The 19,406-nt window shown below is 36.2% G+C and overlaps 1 protein-coding gene across 1 annotated transcript in view; it reads left to right on the top strand.

The window, feature by feature from the left end:
* The window catches only part of LOC127623270 (solute carrier organic anion transporter family member 3A1-like), a 52,233-nt gene extending 39,197 nt beyond the window's left edge, over window positions 1-13,036 (top strand). Inside the window, exons 4-10 of the mRNA XM_052097652.1 lie at window positions 3,384-3,659; window positions 4,915-5,079; window positions 5,905-6,103; window positions 6,790-6,955; window positions 8,714-8,886; window positions 10,037-10,101; window positions 11,151-13,036. Coding sequence (XP_051953612.1) covers window positions 3,384-3,659; window positions 4,915-5,079; window positions 5,905-6,103; window positions 6,790-6,955; window positions 8,714-8,886; window positions 10,037-10,101; window positions 11,151-11,527 — 1,421 coding nt within the window. The 3' untranslated portion in view covers window positions 11,528-13,036. The remainder of the gene's footprint in view (window positions 1-3,383; window positions 3,660-4,914; window positions 5,080-5,904; window positions 6,104-6,789; window positions 6,956-8,713; window positions 8,887-10,036; window positions 10,102-11,150) is intronic.
* The last annotated feature ends 6,370 nt before the right edge of the window (window positions 13,037-19,406 follow it).

Raw genomic sequence — 19,406 nt, 5'->3', positions numbered from 1 at the left:
AACAAAGATTTTTAGAATAATATTTCAGCTCTGTAGGTACATACAATGCAAGTGACTGGTGGCCAGAACTCTGAATATCCAAAAAGCACATATAGGCAACATTAAAAGTGCTGTAAGCGATTTTGTTTTTATGAAATTATGCAAAAACAAATTCCTACTCCCTTAAAGATATTAATGAAATAGTTGTCCAGAGATATCTGACCTGTCTCTGTGACCGCTGTAGACTTTGTAAACAGCAAATAAAAATGTATCCGTGGACTTGAGACATAGAGGCTTTTCACCTGTCAATCATTATGCTTGTTCTCAGTGTTGTATTTGTAGGAGATCGTTGAGGCTATCATTCATAATGTTTGTCAGTTGAGGGCGCTATTGTGCCACTGTTGAATTTGACAGCCATTGGAACAAACAATGCTGCTCTTTTGCTCGGTTTTGGTCTCAAAATAGCACCTTTAAAGTAATCAGTTTGACTCCAGTATAGTTTAATCAATGCCTTATGAAGTGATCCAGTCGGTTTTGGGTGAGAACAGAACAAAATATAACTCCTTTTTCACTGTACATCTTGCCATTGTTGTCTCTAGGCTTGATCATGATTTCAAGCTTGATTATATTTCTAAGTGCTTGACGCATACGCAGAGCGCTAGATGACACTAAAGGAAGTATAATCAACCTTGAAGTCATGATCATGACTAGAGAGTACAATGGCAAGATTTACAGTAAAAAAAAGAGTTTCATTTTTGGGTGGACTAACCTTTAAGAGCAAACGCAAAGAAAAAATGCAAAGAACTTTTTTTTTTTGCCAAGTAAGTACTTTATCTCACACACCACACCAAGTAGGCTCTACTTTCGCTCTTTGCATGCACTTTCATACGTGTTTCTATTGCTAATGTGCTATATATACAGTGGCCTCAGAAATGTTTGTGAACACTTCAGCCAAACTTAAAAATGTATGAATGTCTTTTCATTATATAACATTTAAAGACACATACAGATTAAATTGAAAAGATATGCCGACACTAGCAACATTGAAGTTTAATACAGTCTCATTCTCACATCTAACGGGACTCCCAGTAACAGGCTGGCCCTGCCAGTTTGTGGTTTTAAGCTCTCTGTCATTGTCTCTGTGTGTTTAATTACTATTTTCTTTTGCGCCTCCTGACCCCTTGACTCTTGACATGTCATATATTTATGAAATTGCTGAATTCGAAAAAATGTCTTCGTACACTGTCAGCTTGGAGGTCTGCTTGTCAGTAGCACTCTGCGAGCCATATTTGACACATTAATTGGAGCCTTTCATCTTTTTCCATTTAGAGGAGTGATCCACTTTTTAGGATAGCACAAACACACATTGCTTAATAAAAAATAATAATACATTAAACAAATATTGTATAATAATAACAACAATAACAAAATCAAAACAAGTGTATTTTTTTTTTTTTAAAGATAGCACAAACACACTTCAAGCAAAGCATTTCACATAATGTTATTTGAGTTATTTGATATATTGTTTAAAATTAAGACAAAAAGTATTGTGTGTTTTGGTTGTAAAACTTTAGCTGAACAAGCCCGTAGTTAATAAGCTGAGAAAACGCTTAGACCTAAACATAAACAAGTCCTTTTATTACTTTCTGCTATCAAAGCAACTGCAAGCTTTTTTTCTCTCTTCCAAATACATGTTTTCAATGTTTAGTGTGCACACCTCCCGTGGCAAACTCGTAAAATCGGCCCTCTGTGACGCTTTCTGCAACTCTTGTCATGTGGAGGGTGATGCGAAGCTTGACGCTGGCGTTGACGCTTCAACTCAACTCATATAAAATAAGCTTTTCAATGATGAAAGAACATTATTGAAACTCTAAATTATTATATTTGTCTATTATTGTGGTCTTTTCTGCTAAAAGCCATGCTCAGCTGTTTAAATAGGCTACTGTAGGAAAATTATACCATAGATCTGCTTTGTGTTTATAATTCTTCTACTGAAGTCAGTAGATTTGTAGCCATGCAAGTTTTAATAAAAGAGAAGGTGAGGACTTTATTGATACAGGTAAAGTTGGTAGTTTTGTCACCAAGACAAATTCCTTGTATGTGTAAGCATACTTGGCAATAAAGCTGATTCTGATTCTGATTCTGACACGCACTATTATTAGACTATTATTGTTGTCTTATTGGATGAAAAATTATGCTCAGATGGAAGGAAGACTATAGATCTGCTTTGTTCTTTTAATGCTTAAACACTATAAAGTCTCTTGGTAGTTTTCGGTCATGAGTGACCAAAAATGATTCACTGACTCACTCATAGCACATAAGATGCTCATTTGACACCACCTAGTGACATTTCCAGAAGGAGTCTCTGAACTAATCAGTTAATACTAATTGAACAAATTTGTGAAACAGAAGCAAGCCTCACCAAAATACTCTTTATTTTTCAGCTAATTGTGCACAGTTTAAACTTGAATATACTTACAGCTTGCTCACTGGGGTTATTAATACAATTATCATTTAATTATTTTTAAACACTATTAAAAATCGTATTTTATTTAAATTGCACAATGATGATTAATGGACTTTATAGACATTACAGTTTTATCGTCTGTTAATGCTGATATTCTGTAAATCTGCTTTGAAACGATGTGTGTTGTGAAAGGCGCTATACAAATAAAATTGACTTGACTTGACATGTATAACAGTGTAAATTTGCTGTCCCCTCAAAATAACTCAACACTCAGCCATTAATGTCTAAACCGCTGGCAACAAAAGTGAGTACATCCCTAAGTACTTTACATTGTAGCAAAGTGTCATTTCCTCAGTGTTGTCACATGAAAAGATATAATCAAATATTTACAAAAATGTGAGGGGTGTACTCAATTTTGTGAGATACTGTATGTGACTTTTTTTATTCATTTATTTATTTATCATTTACAAAGCCGAATTTCAAACATTACAAGTAAACACGCTATTAAGATGGACAGAAAACATGGACAAGTTGTTGAAAAGGAAAAATATTGATGATGATTAGCCTCTGAGGGATAGTGGTGTGCCGTAGAATTTTTTTAGTTGTAAAAAGTGTGCCGTGGTAGAAAAAAGGTTGGGAAACACTGTTCTAAGTGTCCAAAATTGTCAAAATAGTGGCTGTTGGGGCCACTGTATAGACTTCCTATATATTTTATACATTTCTGTCACTATCCGTTTGAAAAAAGTACATTTTTACTAATTTCACTGTTGGTTGTCCAGTTGTTTTGTCTTCGTTAAAATGAATTCATGTCAGATGTCTGTGAAATGCAGTATATTCTAATTTGGTTTGTTGTGGTAGAAGGTGATCCGATAATACCTCTGCATATGTGAAATCTCTGCATGTGATATTAATGATATTATTATTTTACTGTCTTCAGCTAAGCTGGAAATCTACCCCGATGACCCTCGATGGATCGGCGCATGGTGGGGTGGCTTCCTCCTCTGCGGTGCCTTACTCTTCTTCTCCTCCCTCTTCATGTTTGGCTTCCCCCAGTCTCTGCCATGCCGGGAGGTGGAGGGAGGGGTTGAGAGTGAACAGGCCATGCTGCCTCCTTCTTTAGCACAAGATAATGAGAAATCCAAGTCAAGCAATGGAGTCCTGCAGAATTGCCAGCCCAACAGTAACAGCCTGTCCTGCTGCCAACAGCTCAGAGGTCTTAGTGCCAGTACCCATTTCCACTTACTACATACAGTTACTATACTGAGGGGTTGCACATAGCACTTGATTAGGACACAGTGTTAGTCAAGCTTTTAATGTATAATTCAGCCAAACACAAGAAAACAACAGGAGTAAATGGCTGAACTCTAAAACACCAGCAGCTGTAACCTATTAATTACAGATAATTAGCAGAGATTTTAACTTCTTTTTTCTGTTTTGAGCAACAAACAGAGAAGAAAAGAGGGAACAGGAGCTTTAATATTTTTGGCATACTAACTGTCACTCTCTGGGTTCATGCTGCTTTTCTTGTGGCATTTCTGTTTGTCTGCAAATACAGTTATTGTTATGCTTGTATTTTCCATATACAAGGCTCTAATTTTTTTTAATTACATCCATCAGTCATGTAACATCTGATTACATATTAGCTGACATGAGGCATTACTAGAGCACAGTGCCACAGTGGCTTAATAGCATGGCATGGCAACAATGTAGGCAGCTGTTTTGTTGAACATGGGAGACGTATTTTGCAAGGTTATGCCATCAGGCCTGAACACAGTCTCTGTCATGATATTTCAGTCATATCCATCAAACATCTCAATCCAAATGACAGCTCCTCAGAATGTGTGTAGCTCTGTAGTACTGTAGAAAGGAAACTGGAAATTAGGGGTGAATGCCAGCTGAATAGATCATTTATCATCTGTTTTTTCATTTATGATCTAGAAACTAGCAGTCCACCAAATGTTCATCTTAAAGACCACATGAAATTAAGTTGTGTGGCTTTTAGTGCATGTGCAATTGCTTTGAGAACTTTTATTTTGGTTTTGTATGTTGCCAAAATATTATTTTAGCAGATGAACACATTTCAAATTTACAGTCTGTAAAACTATTGATGACTCATGTCGCACGATACAGATTTTTGTCCAATAAATTGCTCTCTAGAATGGCAAGGTCCCATTCCCTAATAGTTGCACAGTGCACGGCTGTGACGTATCTAAAGCCTTTAAAAAAATATCCCTTCAAAACGTCCTGCCCAAAATTCCTGTTTCAATTGGAAATACTTCAACACAGAACAGAAACTTCGCTCTTTTAACGGATAAATGCTATAGGCTAGACTAGGCTAGGCAGTGGTTACTCTGTCTTTTACATGAATAAGCTGATCACTCACTGAATTATTTCTCCCTCCTCTCTATTTCTCTTCCACATTCACTCTGTCTCTCTGTTCCTCATTTCGGGCTCTTCTATTACTCCAGTTATTCCCAAGGTGACTAAGCATCTGCTGTCAAACCCTGTGTTCACATGTATTATCTTAGCTGCCTGCATGGAGATTGCTGTTGTCGCTGGCTTTGCTGCCTTTCTGGGAAAATATCTGGAGCAACAGTTCAACCTCACCACCACCTCTGCTAACCAGCTGTTGGGTGTGTATAACATACATATTTAACACACAAGCACAGACACAAATGTGCACATGGCGATTCAGAAGTTTGAGAATGCTAGTGAAAATGTTTCTACTTTGCTATTTTCAAAATTGATACAATTCGTTTTCATTCTAAATGTATTATGATCATAACAATTTAAGTGAAAGGTTAAATGGAAAACTTAACATGAATTTCAGAATTTCTATGTATTTGGCAAGTCCCCTTTTTGAGAACATGCACTCGAACTGGCAAGGAATTCACAAGTTTATGCAAAACCTGATGATCCATGTTATTTCACCATGATTTAAGAATGTTCCTAAGAATATCTTGTGTGCTTCAATAGAAGCAAGGAAATCTTTTGTACAAAGAAGATAACATGGGCAGTGTCACAGATTTTCTAGTTTGATTACTCACCTTTTAACAGTACAGAATCATATATATTACTCATTAATTTGACCAATTTATCATAACATTTCTTTGTTTTACATTTCTGAAAATCCTAAAACTCTTTTATTTTATTCCCACGTTTAAATCTGGTCTCATAATTTTGGACTTTGCTGTATTTAAACACACAGACATTTATCAGTAAACATGGAATTATACAAATTATTATTTATAATGATATAATTTACATTTAGTCATTTAGCAAACACTTTTATCAAAAGCAAATTTCAACTGAGGAACAATATATAAAAACTTTTTATCTTGGGGAGAAAAAAAGCTCTAGAACTGCCCATAAGTGTACAAAGATAAGGATATAACAACATAGCAAAGATTTATTTTACATAACACGTTTTATTCTGCCTCCATTCTCTCCATAAACAGGGATGACAGCTATTCCATGTGCCTGTCTGGGTATATTTTTGGGTGGTTTGCTGGTGAAGAAACTGAACCTGTCTGCTCTGGGAGCGATTCGTATGGCCATGCTGGTCAATTTGATCTCCACTGCCTGTTACGTGTCTTTCCTCTTCCTGGGCTGTGACACAGGACCTGTCGCTGGGGTGACTGTCGCCTATGGCAACGAGTACGGACGGCTTAGCTCCTTTTTTCTCCTCGCAGCCTTGTTATTTTTTTCTGACAGCCCTTGCAGAGAGGGTAGAGGGTGACATAATCTGAAACCTTTATTGGTTCAGGGTTTATGTGTATCAGAAGAGGAGTTGGGTTTTGTATTTCCCTAGATTTTATCAGTTTTTAATATTGGGTATTGCAGATGAGTAGAAGAGAATTGCATAAAAAATTAAATGTCCTACAACCCAATCTACACTTTAAAAAGTGGATATGTGCAGTTTGTTGCTTCATGAGCTATTTTTACCTGACCTGACCCTACTTAATATGTAAAATTACTTTTATGGTATACACTAGTAACCTGATGTGATGCACTCAGGTTGATTTAGTCAGTCAGGTTTATATATATATATATATATATATATATATATATATATATATTAAATAATATATAAAACCAGTTCATTTAGATATATTAAGTACATATTATTTTATATCAAACATTTTTACAGTGTAATATCTAGGCCCTCATGCAGTCTGCACACACACACAACTAAAAGAATTCTATAGCCTGTCTTTCACAAAGTTCCCTGCATGTTGCTTGTTATTTCATTAAATATTTTGGCTAATTGATAATGCATTCATTAAGAGTGGAGAACTATCAGCTCCATATTTAAATCCAATGTGTGTGTGTGTTGTGTGTAGGACACTTCAAGTAGGCCAGACACCGGAAGCCCCATGCATGAGTCAGTGTAACTGCTACACTTCATCTGTTAGCCCCGTTTGTGGCTCCAATGGTGTGACCTACTTGTCCTCCTGTTTCGCTGGCTGCAGAACTGCCATCAGCACTGGACTAACATCTCTCTCACAGGTCATTAGCCATCTCATTTACACACCAACATTTGTCTGTTTGTGTCCTTTTATTTCTTTCTTTCTCTCTATCCTATTCACTGTCATATTCTCTCTGTGTGTTTTCCTCTCTCACCCTCCTATCCTCTCATTTCCTGGACAGCAAATGTCCAGCGTGGGTCATTAGATATGAAGCCCACATCACTCATCAGGCATACAGTATGTTGGAAAGGACACAGTGTTCTGCCTGTCAGGCATCTTAATGGGCTCTGCAATATGGGCCCCTGCACTCATTACCATACAAAGTGAATGGTTCAAATTGGAATAGATGAATCCAAGACAACAGTCACAACCATTATTGTAATTGAGCGCTGGCTCCCGACATGAATATACCAACTGGTAGGTTTAATGACCATGTTTCTACCAGGGGTCCTGGGTGCATCAGTCTCCATAGATAGTGCAGAGTCAGACACTGGATTTTCATGTAACAAGTGTAGACAGATGTTAATGACTCAATTAGCAGTCACAGCAAAAAAAATAAAATATTTGTAATCAATAATTTCTTCTTGTTTTCCAGTACAAATATCTAAATATCCTTAAACAAGATAAATTTACTTGAATAGCAAATATTCATTAGATATTAAAGGGAGAGTTCACCCAAACATGAAAAGTCTCTCATCATTTAGTCACCCTCACCCTCATCCCAGATGTGTATGACTTACTTTCTTTCTTCTGTAGAACACAAATGAATATTTTTACAAGAATATCTCAGCTCTGTAGGTCCTCACATTGCAAGTGAATGTGACCAAAAATTAAGCTTAAAAATGCAGATATAGGCAGCAAAAAGTAATCCATAAAACTCTATTGGTATAATCTATATCTTCAGAAGTGATTTGATAACAATATTTAGGACCTTTTTTATTATAAAGCTCCTCCTTACCCAGTAGGTGGTGATATGAATGAATAATGCAAATCACCAAAAATAAAAGAAGAGTGTGAAAGTGGAGATTAATAGTAATATTAATATTGATACACACTTATCATATCGCTTCTGAAGACATGGATTTTACCACTGGAGTCATGTGGATTAATTTTATTCTGCCTTTATTTGCTATTTACCTTCAAAATGTTGGTACCCATTATATATTCTTCAAAAAAAATTATTTGTGTTCAGCAGAAGAAAGAAAGTCTGGGATGTCCCAGGGAAAGTCCCAGTCATCTGGGATGGCATGTCTGTGAGTAAATGATGAGAGAATAAATAAAAAATAAATAATTTTGGGGTGAACTAACCCTTAAGAGTCATTATCAGAAAATCTTGATCTAAGTTCCTTATCTAAGTTTTAGTTTTCTTATTCCATTGCTAGTTAGTTTTCTTATTGTTTTAAGCATAAATCCAACATAATGTAGTTATTTTTACTTTTAAATCAAGAAACAAATTCCAGTGGTGTAAGAAATACAAACTTAATTCGCTTAATTTTTACATAGTCTTTCAATGCACATAGCATGGCAATGATTCTTGTTCTGCAGATGTTTAGACATTTTTACTGGTAAACAAAAAAAATACTTAAAATCAGTGAATGAATTTTGTTTTAATGCTGAATGATTACTGCAACATTTAAAACTGCAGAATAAGATTTTGATATTGGATTATTACTATTTTGATATGATTGTATTGTAATTTAGGAGTAGTTTTGAACCTGGTATTGTTTCTCTCTTTAGAGTATTTGCTGGCTGTGAAGTGATTGTGAATTTGTATGTTTTTCCTTCATTGTGTTTACAGAACCTGACAGGCTGTACGTGCATCTCTGGATACCTTGACTTCGCCACAGCTGTGCCAGGCAAATGTCCTCGCCCTGGCTGCCAAGAGGCCTTCCTCACCTTCCTGTGTGTGATCTGTGCCTGCAGTATGATTGGAGCCATGGCCCAGACTCCCTCTGTCATCATTCTCATTAGGTAACTCAGCTCTCACCAGATGTACTCACTCAACTGAGAGAACAAAGCCAGGATGAAAGTGTTAGTGTGATGATAAGAAGAGGACCCGTATCCTTTATGCACAATGTTTATGCAATCATAATTTTTTTCTGTTGGATTATATGCACTTTTTTTTTTTGTTAGATCAACTCATTTTGCTCCAGGAACCAGATTTTATATTAGACATTATTGATATTTATTTATTTGTTTGCTTGTTTGTTTGTTGTGAAACACATTGTGGTTTATCCTGGTGCAAATGAATCCATATTTAATGTAGTCTGGGTCATATTTTTTTTTATCACACTTAGCACAAAATGCAATAAAAAAACTGAGACTTTTCTGTCGTTAATAAACTGGAACGCTGTGCAAGTGAGATCCACTATGGTCTCTTAAAGTGACAGTGCCGTTTTAGTGAAAGTTATACAAATGAATGAAAATTCAATGTTAATACTTGTAAAGTTTACACATAATTTCAAACAGTGAAGGCTCATATAATTTTATATGTACAATTTCATAAAATAATATTAATTGATAGAATGTATAATTGGATATTTTTCAAAAGTTGAAATGTGATTATAATAGTGATGACAAACAAATTATTAAATTAAATGTACACTTTCACATTCTTTTTCAGGACAGGTTTTGTTCAGTTCTATTGCTTGTTCTGCACCTGATCAGCCTGAATGTAGCTCACTATTTTCAAACGCTTATTTGTTTGTGATCTTTTTTTATAGAGAAAGGTATATGAGAATCTTTTATTATTTAAAGTTTGAGCATTTATATTGTGTATTAAAAAGCTTTATGTTGAATAATGTGCATTTTTCAAAAAATAAACATAATTTTCTGTCATACTTTGTCATTTAAGTGTTATTATATTGACTCGTGAACCTCTTATCGTATATATATATATATATATATATATATCAAACCGAATCATGCAATAACCATATCATCCCATCCCTAATGGGAAGTGTTATATTTTTCCCTCTAAAAGTTCACAAGCCTCACATGATTATTTGTTTAGTAATCATTTAATTATTTGCATTATTATTTGCATTTGCACTGTGTTAGGGTGTTTGGTTTAGTTTGTGTTGCTCCATATATTAACATGAATTGTCTCTTGCTTTTTTAGAACTGTGAGCCCAGAACTGAAGTCATATGCCCTTGGAGTTCTTTTTCTGCTACTGCGACTGTTAGGTGAGACACAACCACATTTACAAGTGGAAGTACATTTCACTCTTCATGGTTTTACAGTATATTGTGCAGGCCTCCAGGATAATCTGTTTACCCCACTGAAACTGAAAGTAGGCTAAAATAAGTATTTCCACTAAAGATTCAATTTCCTTGATTCGCTGCTTATTCAAAGTGTGGTGAGAGAAGGACAAGTTGAGGTTAATTTGCCACTTCTCTGAGTTTTCCCCAGGGTGAAAAACAATAATTTTTCTGTCAATAAATTAAATGCTGTTTATCATAATTAAAATGTTCTCAAATCTACAAGCTTTAATGGTCATATTATTATGACAGAGGCTTTCTACCAGAGACTATTTAGCAGAGAAGGGCCAATTCTATTAAAATTAATGGGAGAAAGTGGAACTCCCAAGCAAGGAGATCTAAGCACCAACAGTCAACAGATGTAGAAAGGAAGTCCTGCCTTACAGGAAAAGAGCCAGTCACCTTTTAGATACAGATTTTACCTGTCAATCAACTCTAGAACATGCATGCACTTTAGCAATACAAGCCGGTAAAATTGCGTTTTAGCAGGTAAAGAAGCATAATATATCATTCCAATATTGTCAGATTTTATTGCAGACTTAAAAAATGTTCTTTGACCTTAATTTTGGCCTACCGTTTTTGAGATTCAAGTCGATAGGAGCTACACTCCCGAGAGCATTCCAAAGATGACCGACAGTGGACTGGCTTGCTGGAAAGACTTTGCTTTCTGCCTTCCGTCGATGTATACATGATATTTCAAAAAAGTTTGAATGTATTTGTCTGATGGTAAACAACACACATGCTGGTCCACCCACATAAACCAGCCTGAACCATCTTGGAAATTCATGCTGGTGTAAACTGGTCTTTTATATAAAAGTAAATCAATAAAAAATAAATAAATTGCGAAGTGAGTGGTAACCGCACCTTAACATTATTTAATACAGATCATGTTTAGTAGAAGGCTGTTTGTCTTAAATATGTATTACATACATTTCAAAATGCAATATAACACAGCATTATGAACCATCTTCCAGGATTCATTCCCCCTCCATTGATATTTGGTGCGGGAATCGACTCCACGTGCCTTTTCTGGAGCACCGAGTGCGGGGAGAAAGGTGCCTGTCTGTTGTATGACAACATGACCTACCGACACCTGTACATCAGCATGACCATAGTCCTCAAGATTGTCGCTTTCCTCCTCTACACAACCACCTGGCAATTTTTGCGCAAAAACTACAAGAAATACATTAAAAACCATGAAGGATATGTTACGCCCACTGAAATGTTCTCGTCCAGCGTGAATCTGGACACTCTGGGAAAGGACAGCAGTCAAAGCCAAGTCAACAGGACTAAATTTATATACAACCTGGAAGATCATGAGTGGTGTGAAAACATGGAGTCTGTTTTATAGTGGGGTAGGCCACCCACATGCTAATTCAAATGTAATTCTATTGAAGGATCATCCTTTTGTCTTTATTCTTTTTATAAAGAAAACATTTTTCTCTCGCTCCAGGGTGTGCAGGCCTGTTGTGGCACTCTCAGTTTCATGCAAACTGTTCTACTGGGGCCATTTTGTTTTTAAAAGTACTTTCAGATAAAGTGTTTGTCCAGTGCCAGTAAACTGCTGTAGTTGTTCGTTCCAGACATCTACTCTAATAGATTGACTGTGTCACAAACAAATGTTGCCACATTTTACACATTGAAATCAAGTTAAAAAAATTAACCACCTTGATTCATCATCAAGCTCTGATTTGTCCTGGTATAATACGGCCCCCAAAGCTGATGGTTCATGCTGTCCATGCTCTCAATATCTCCTGCCAAATCCGTTATTATTATGGAGATCATGTCAATGTATAACATCACGCCATGGCCAACCAGTTTATCAGTAGTAACATATAATTCTATTGCATACATAACATAATTCTATACTACGTGTGAAAACAATATCAGATATTTCTCAAAACATTCTTTTGGTCTGCATTCAAAGGGGTGTTTGAGAGATGTTTCTTTTCAAAGTGCTTTTGCAGCATTTGCTTTCTGCTGTTAAATGATATTCTTTATTAAGCCCTAAAATGTCTTAATTTGTAAAGGTTATTGAGATAGATACTGTATATTGTTATCATATTTATACATGTGTGCAATAGTGGGAGATTATTTGAAAAAAGCCAGAGAAGTTTTCTCTTTATATGTAAGATATATTTCTCATTAGATTTTTAGGGATGCCGTAAACTTTAGTGAACTTTTTTCGTTTTCTTTTTTTTTTTCTTCTCAGGAATAGAGAATGTTTAAGAATGATTTTATAAATGAATATAAGAATGCCTCTTTATCCTGATGACAGTAATGAAAGTCAAGGGAGTAGACAAATGTTCTGACTGAAAACAGAGGATATGTATTGGAAAAAAGGACTTTTGTATGCAGTGGCACAATAACTTTGTCATTTATGAGTAGTGCTCTCACCTTTTAGCCCCTTGTTTTACAAATAACATGACATTCTGATTCAGGCTGGGCCCTGATAATTGGGAGTTGGAAAAAAGTGAATGAAATTCTACGCAGTTATAATGTTACAATATGTGTAAATGTGTTTTTCCATTTTAGAGTCATTTACCAATTGAATTGAAATTAAAATATTTTATTTCCCTTATGGCAATAAGAAATGGCACTTTGGGGCCTTCAACAGATTTGATATAGTGGTGTACTATATACATACTGTAAGGCACTTTGGGATGAAAATGGTTTATGGTGAGTTTTTTTTTAATTATTATTTCAACTTCACATTATTTGAACTTTTAATAGCTTTAATAGCACATCAGTCTTGTTTTACAGGCAACAATTGTACTGCAGTTCAGTTTTAAGCAGTCTCCTTTTCATATAATATTTGTATGGCAAAATAACTTTTATTTTATTCTGCAAATAAATTATTTTTCAGAAAAGCAATCTCAGATTTGGCTCAGTGGTTTTAATTTGAAATAAAATGACATCAAGTTTAAAAAAAATGTTTGTATTATTATTATTTAGGAGTAATTTTTATTTATTTTATTATAGATTTGTAAATTAGTTCAATTGAAGCTCCTACCGTACATTGCCACAGACTGTGTGTTCCTCAACGTGTGCGGCAAATATGCACTGTCCTTTTTACACAGGTAGCAAAAGGCATATAAGTAACTATGAGCCTCTAAGGGAAGAATAAGCCAGAATTGTCTGTCTCTAGATGTTCTGTCTGACACATTGCAACACATTACTTCAGACATTAACAACATTTTTGTAGCAATGTACTGTGTCTACTACCTAGAAGGATTTTGTTTAAATTATCGCAGGAATTTTTCATGCAGTTTTTCAATAATGCAATATATATGTCAAAAGAGGATATATTATACTCTAGATGTAAGAAGACCCAATTACTTAGGTTATTTATAAAATCTAGGGCAAAATGCTGAGAGAAAATTATTATAACCCATTGACTATTCAAGTGTGGTTTCACTCTATTGGGAAAAGAGATTTGATTCAGGATGTTCATATTGTTTTTCTGTAGATGTTTGCTTGAAGCATTACGGTTATTATTTTGCATTCTTTTGAGCTCCTACAACCAAGAAGCTCAACCAAGAATATATTGAAAGGTATTCAAAAGGACTGCTTTATTTGTATTGGTTATAAGTTTGAAAAGAACATCATTGTCCTAAGAAAATTAAATTCTGGACCTTCCCCAAATTCAGAAGCTATTCAATACAGCTATTGGTAGCAAGACATTCTTTTAAAATCTGTTCATTGATTTCATATCGCCTCTTTACCAGAAAGGCCATGTATGAAACACGAAAACCTTTGTTTTATTTAACTCAATGAAATGTCAAAATGTTTGGAATCACACTTGAGATTTTTGCAGACTTATGGAACTGAAATCTATCCGTCTATTTGATTTATGAGTATTTAACTTTTATCGATTTTAAGCCATGTCTCTTTAAGTGAGGTGACACATTTACCCTGTGTTAATCTGCCCTGGTTTGTAAGAAGATTAAAGTCTTTATTTGATGTGGCTTAGATCCCTTTTTAAAGCCTTGACAGATAAACTAAGAACTGATAGAACAGGAAGGAGTGCAGGGTTTAACGGAAAGGAAAGAATTGAAAAGAGCTACATTTTCAAAATCTCAAAGAAAGTGCGGTTTCTGTTCATTTTTGAATTATTGATTTGAATGAAAAAATGTGTTATACATTTCTGGGGTTGATAAACACTATGGCAACAGGAAAACAACATTCAATGAATGATGTACTTAATATTTCTTAAATATTCAGGGGGTTATTAATAGCAAGATGTCCTGTTCACCAGCACCAGCAGAAGACACAAAACGTCTACCCTACAAAGGGTTTATTTTTGTTGAAAATATGCTATTGAACACACTGTTGTCATCACTGACATCTCAGATAATCTTTGGTGTTGGATACTGCTCAGTTCTGAAAAATCTTCCAAGACTAAGGATCCAAACTCCGCTGGGATGAGACTATAAAGGCTTAATGCAATGTATTGCACTAGTGCAGGGCTTTCTGTTCCTATTGGACAAAGTAATAGTTCCAAACCAAGCCACAATACAATACAGATTCAAGAAAACTTTTGTAAAATAAGTTCATCGTGGTGGAACAAACCTTAAATGTTTTCAACTTGCGCAAGAAAAATAACCTTTGTTGAATTTTTGTACAGACTAGAGTAACATTGAGTTCAAAGCTCAGGTTATTGTCAATCAGCATTCCCAAGTACTGCCTGGACCAATTACTGGTGACTTTTTAGGTCAATTACCATATCCTTAATTTTATCAATATTAAATTGAAGATAGGATTGACTACATCATCAACCACAGGACAGTGCCCAAGATCCTGCTCCTGAAGAAGACTCACAATGACGGAGTAATCAGCATATACACTCACCTAAAGGATTATTAGGAACACCATACTAATACTGTGTTTGACCCCCTTTCGCCTTCAGAACTGCCTTAATTCTAAGTGGCATTGATTCAACAAGGTGCTGAAAGCATTCTTTAGAAATGTTGGCCCATATTGATAGGATAGCATCTTGCAGTTGATGGAGATTTGTGGGATACACATCCAGGGCACGAAGCTCCCGTTCCACCACATCCCAAAGATGCTGAGTGGTACCCGGTGGGGTCTTCTGCTGTTGTAGCCCATCCGCCTCAAGGTTGTGCGTGTTGTGGCTTCACAAATGCTTTGCTGCATACCTCGGTTGTAACGAGTGGTTATTTCAGGCAAAGTTGCTCTTCTATCAGCTTGAATCAGTCGGCCCATTCTCCTCTGACCTCTAGCATCAACAAGGCATTTTCGCCCACAGGACTGCCGCATACTGGATGTTTTTCCCTTTTCACACCATTCTTTGTAAACCCTAGAAATGGTTGTGCGTGAAAATCCCAGTAACTGAGCAGATTGTGAAATACTCAGACCGGCCCGTCTGGCACCAACAACCATGCCACGCTCAAAATTGCTTAAATCACCTTTCTTTCCCATTCTGACATTCAGTTTGGAGTTCAGGAGATTGTCTTGACCAGGACCACACCCCTAAATGCATTGAAGCAACTGCCATGTGATTGGTTGATTAGATAATTGCATTAATGAGAAATTGAACAGGTGTTCCTAATAATCCTTTAGGTCAGTGTATAATATGTGTCTTTTCTCATATGAGCTTTGATAGTCATTGGTGTACATAATGTACAGAAGAGGTGACAAACAACAACCCTGAAGCGAACCAGTAAAGCAATATAATTGTTTAGAAAACACATCATTGACCCTAACATACTGCAATCTGTCTGCAGTCTCTGTTACAAAATCCATCCAGTAGTTTTCTATAAGTTTGTCTACTTACAGATGAGGCTGAAAAGTATTAAAAGTAAAGAAAAATAAGAGTCTATGCATGAGTCTTAGGATTCTTGAGATGCTTAAAAGATTTAACAATGTAAGAGCAGCATCCTCAGACCTCTGCACGCTCTAAATGCAAACTGCATTGGGTCAAGACTATCCTCAATCTTCCACAGACTATTTTGTTTAAGACATTTTTCAAAAGATTTAATAATTAACTAGGTTAGAGCAACTGGTCTAAAATCATTAAATTCTTTTGGAGCACTGATTTTTGCCAGGGACTATAGTAGATTTTTTCCATATGCGAGGCACCCTTTGCAATCAAAGAGACTGCAAGGACATACACTCACCTAAAGGATTATTAGGAACACATACTAATCCTGTGTTTGACCCCCTTTCGCCTTCAGAACTGCCTTAATTCTACGTGGCATTGATTCAACAAGGTGCTGAAAGCATTCTTTAGAAATGTTGGCCCATATTGATAGGATAGCATCTTGCAGTTGATGGAGATTTGTGGGATGCACATCCAGGGCACGAAGCTCCCGTTCCACCACATCCCAAAGATGCTCTATTGGGTTGAGATCTGGTGACTGTGGGGGCCATTTTAGTACAGTGAACTCATTATCATGTTCAAGAAACCAATTTGAAATGATTCGAGCTTTGTGACATGGTGCATTATCCTGCTGGAAGTAGCCATCAGAGGATGGGTACATGGTGGCCATAAAGGGATGGACATGGTCAGAAACAATGCTCAGGTAGGCCGTGGCATTTAAACGATGCCCAATTGGCACTAAGGGGCCTAAAGTGTGCCAAGAAAACATCCCCCACACCATTACACCACCACCACCAGCCTGCACAGTGGTAACAAGGCATGATGGATCCATGTTCTCATTCTGTTTACGCCAAATTCTGACTTGACCATCTGAATGTCTCAACAGAAATCGAGACTCATCAGACCAGGCAACATTTTTCCAGTCTTCAACTGTCCAATTTTGGTGAGCTCTTGCAAATTGTAGCCTCTTTTTCCTATTTGTAGTGGAGATGAGTGGTACCCGGTGGGGTCTTCTGCTGTTGTAGCCCATCCGCCTCAAGGTTGTGCGTGTTGTGGCTTCACAAATGCTTTGCTGCATACCTCGGTTGTAACGAGTGGTTATTTCAGGCAAAGTTGCTCTTCTATCAGCTTGAATCAGTCGGCCCATTTGCCTCTGACCTCTAGCATCAACAAGGCATTTTCGCCCACAGGACTGCCGCATACTGGATGTTTTTCCCTTTTCACACCATTCTTTGTAAACCCTAGAAATGGTTGTGCATGAAAATCCCAGTAACTGAGCAGATTGTGAAATACTCAGACCGGCCCGTCTGGCACCAACAACCATGCCACACTCAAAATTGCTTAAATCACCTTTCTTTCCCATTCTGACATTCAGTTTGGAGTTCAGGAGATTGTCTTGACCAGGACCACACCCCTAAATGCATTGAAGCAACTGCCATGTGATTGGTTGATTAGATAATTGCTTTAATGAGAAACTGAAAAGGTGTTCCTAATAATCCTTTAGGTGAGTGTATATTGAAATATCTCACTCAACTGTTCTGCACGTCTTGAGCAACATGCCTCTGATCTTATCAGGACTGGGATTTTCTTCACATTTGTTGAAAAAGACCCTTAACCCTTTGAACATCAATGTTTGTGGATTGACTGGATCTTTTCTTCTATTTGAAAGCACAAATCTTTGAATTAAATTAATTATTATTAAACCTTGAATAAAATATGTTCAATTCATCAGCCATTGTATATCCGGTCTGATCCCCCTAGTACCACCACCATAGCTTTCATTACCTACCAGGCTGATCTTAGATTGTTACCACCTAATTGAGCTTCACTCTTATCTTTGTACATTAACCTATCTTTATTAATTTACCTTAACCTATCTTTGTTCATTTCTGCTCTCATTACCTTTTTAATTTCCCTCACTTTGTTCTGGATTTGTTGCTTAAAAGCTACTTTCTTTTTATGCAAAACATTTCTGGTGCCATCTGAGAGCCAAGGTTTGTTATTTGGAAATACTTTAAACACCATGGAATAAAACATTCAGTACTAAAGGAAACATATTCGCACACAACCTCCGTGAGTTCATCAATATTGTCCAAAGTATCATGAAAAACTGTCCAATCAGTACAATCAAAACGAGACCGACTTTTAAGCCTGGAGAAGATGTATTCCATTATGATCAGAAAAACCAAGAAGAGGACCGGTGACCGATTTCATCGACCCTTTAATAGATCCATAGCACATGTAAATTGTCTTGTTGTGTCTGGTTTGGCAGGTGACATACTGATAGAAATTATATGATTTCTTTAAGTTACAGTTATTAAAGTCGCCAAGAATAAAATTTGGTGCGCCCGGTGAGATTGATTGCAATTGCGTACAGTTTCAGTGGAATTTTATTATTTGCTCTTGGATGGATATATACGATTGTGATAAATAGTAATGGGGAATCTCGAGGTAGATAGAATGACACTGATAGAAGGAAGATGAGGAGAAAATCCACAATGTTTCTCCATAGACTCAGTCCCTAACCATTAGTAGAGTGCATAAGAAGGGTTTGGTTTGGAATTTGTTGTGTGTATGTTTAAATGCACGTTGCATCTGTTTCAATTTGTTTCACATAATAATCCATCACTGCTAAGGGTATCCCATCAAAACTGTGCATAATTAATCGGGGATTCATTACAGAGCCTAATTTCTCAAGAGAATGGCGTGTTTGGTGTGAGAATGCACAGTGTTTTATGTAAATATTTCATTCAAAAGAGAGTTGACATTCTGCTGCAGTGCTTTACTTTTAGAATGCTGTCAAGAAGCCAAAATTTGAGAGTGAAGAGTAAAGCATAGATTGTCTGTAGGCTCTTATGTTTACATTTTTTATGTCAGTTCAAAGCAGATTGAGTGCATTATTAAAGCTCCACTAAAATTTTAATTTGTGGATTCGTGTTCCACAGTAGAATAGAACAATAGTGAATTTAAATTCAAATGTAAACTAAAATTGGGATTATCCAAACCAGTATTGATTATTCTCTCTCTCTCTCTCTCTCTCTCTCTCTCTCTCTCTCTCTCTCTCTCTCTCTCTCTTGTTCTTTAAATCAAATTGGTGCAATTTTGAAAACACTATAATATGTAATTGTGTGTATACAATTCCAATGTACCATGCAGGTGATGCAGTCAGGAAACAAGGAGGCTTAAAGACATTTTTCAGATGAGGAAAATTGGAAAGTTTAATAATCTTTAGTTATTTCTTGGATTGTTTCAAAATACCATCATACCATAAAATTAAATTACAAAAGTATTTTCATCTCCTCCGGCTGAGTGGTGGGTAGTTGATGTGTACTGGCAATTGGAGAAGATTATTAAAATGCATCACAGAAACCCATTACTTGCCGGAATG

The sequence above is a fragment of the Xyrauchen texanus genome, chromosome 29 (assembly GCF_025860055.1).
Source record: "Xyrauchen texanus isolate HMW12.3.18 chromosome 29, RBS_HiC_50CHRs, whole genome shotgun sequence".
Lineage (NCBI taxonomy): Eukaryota > Metazoa > Chordata > Actinopteri > Cypriniformes > Catostomidae > Xyrauchen > Xyrauchen texanus.
This window is presented reverse-complemented; position numbering and strand designations above follow the sequence as displayed.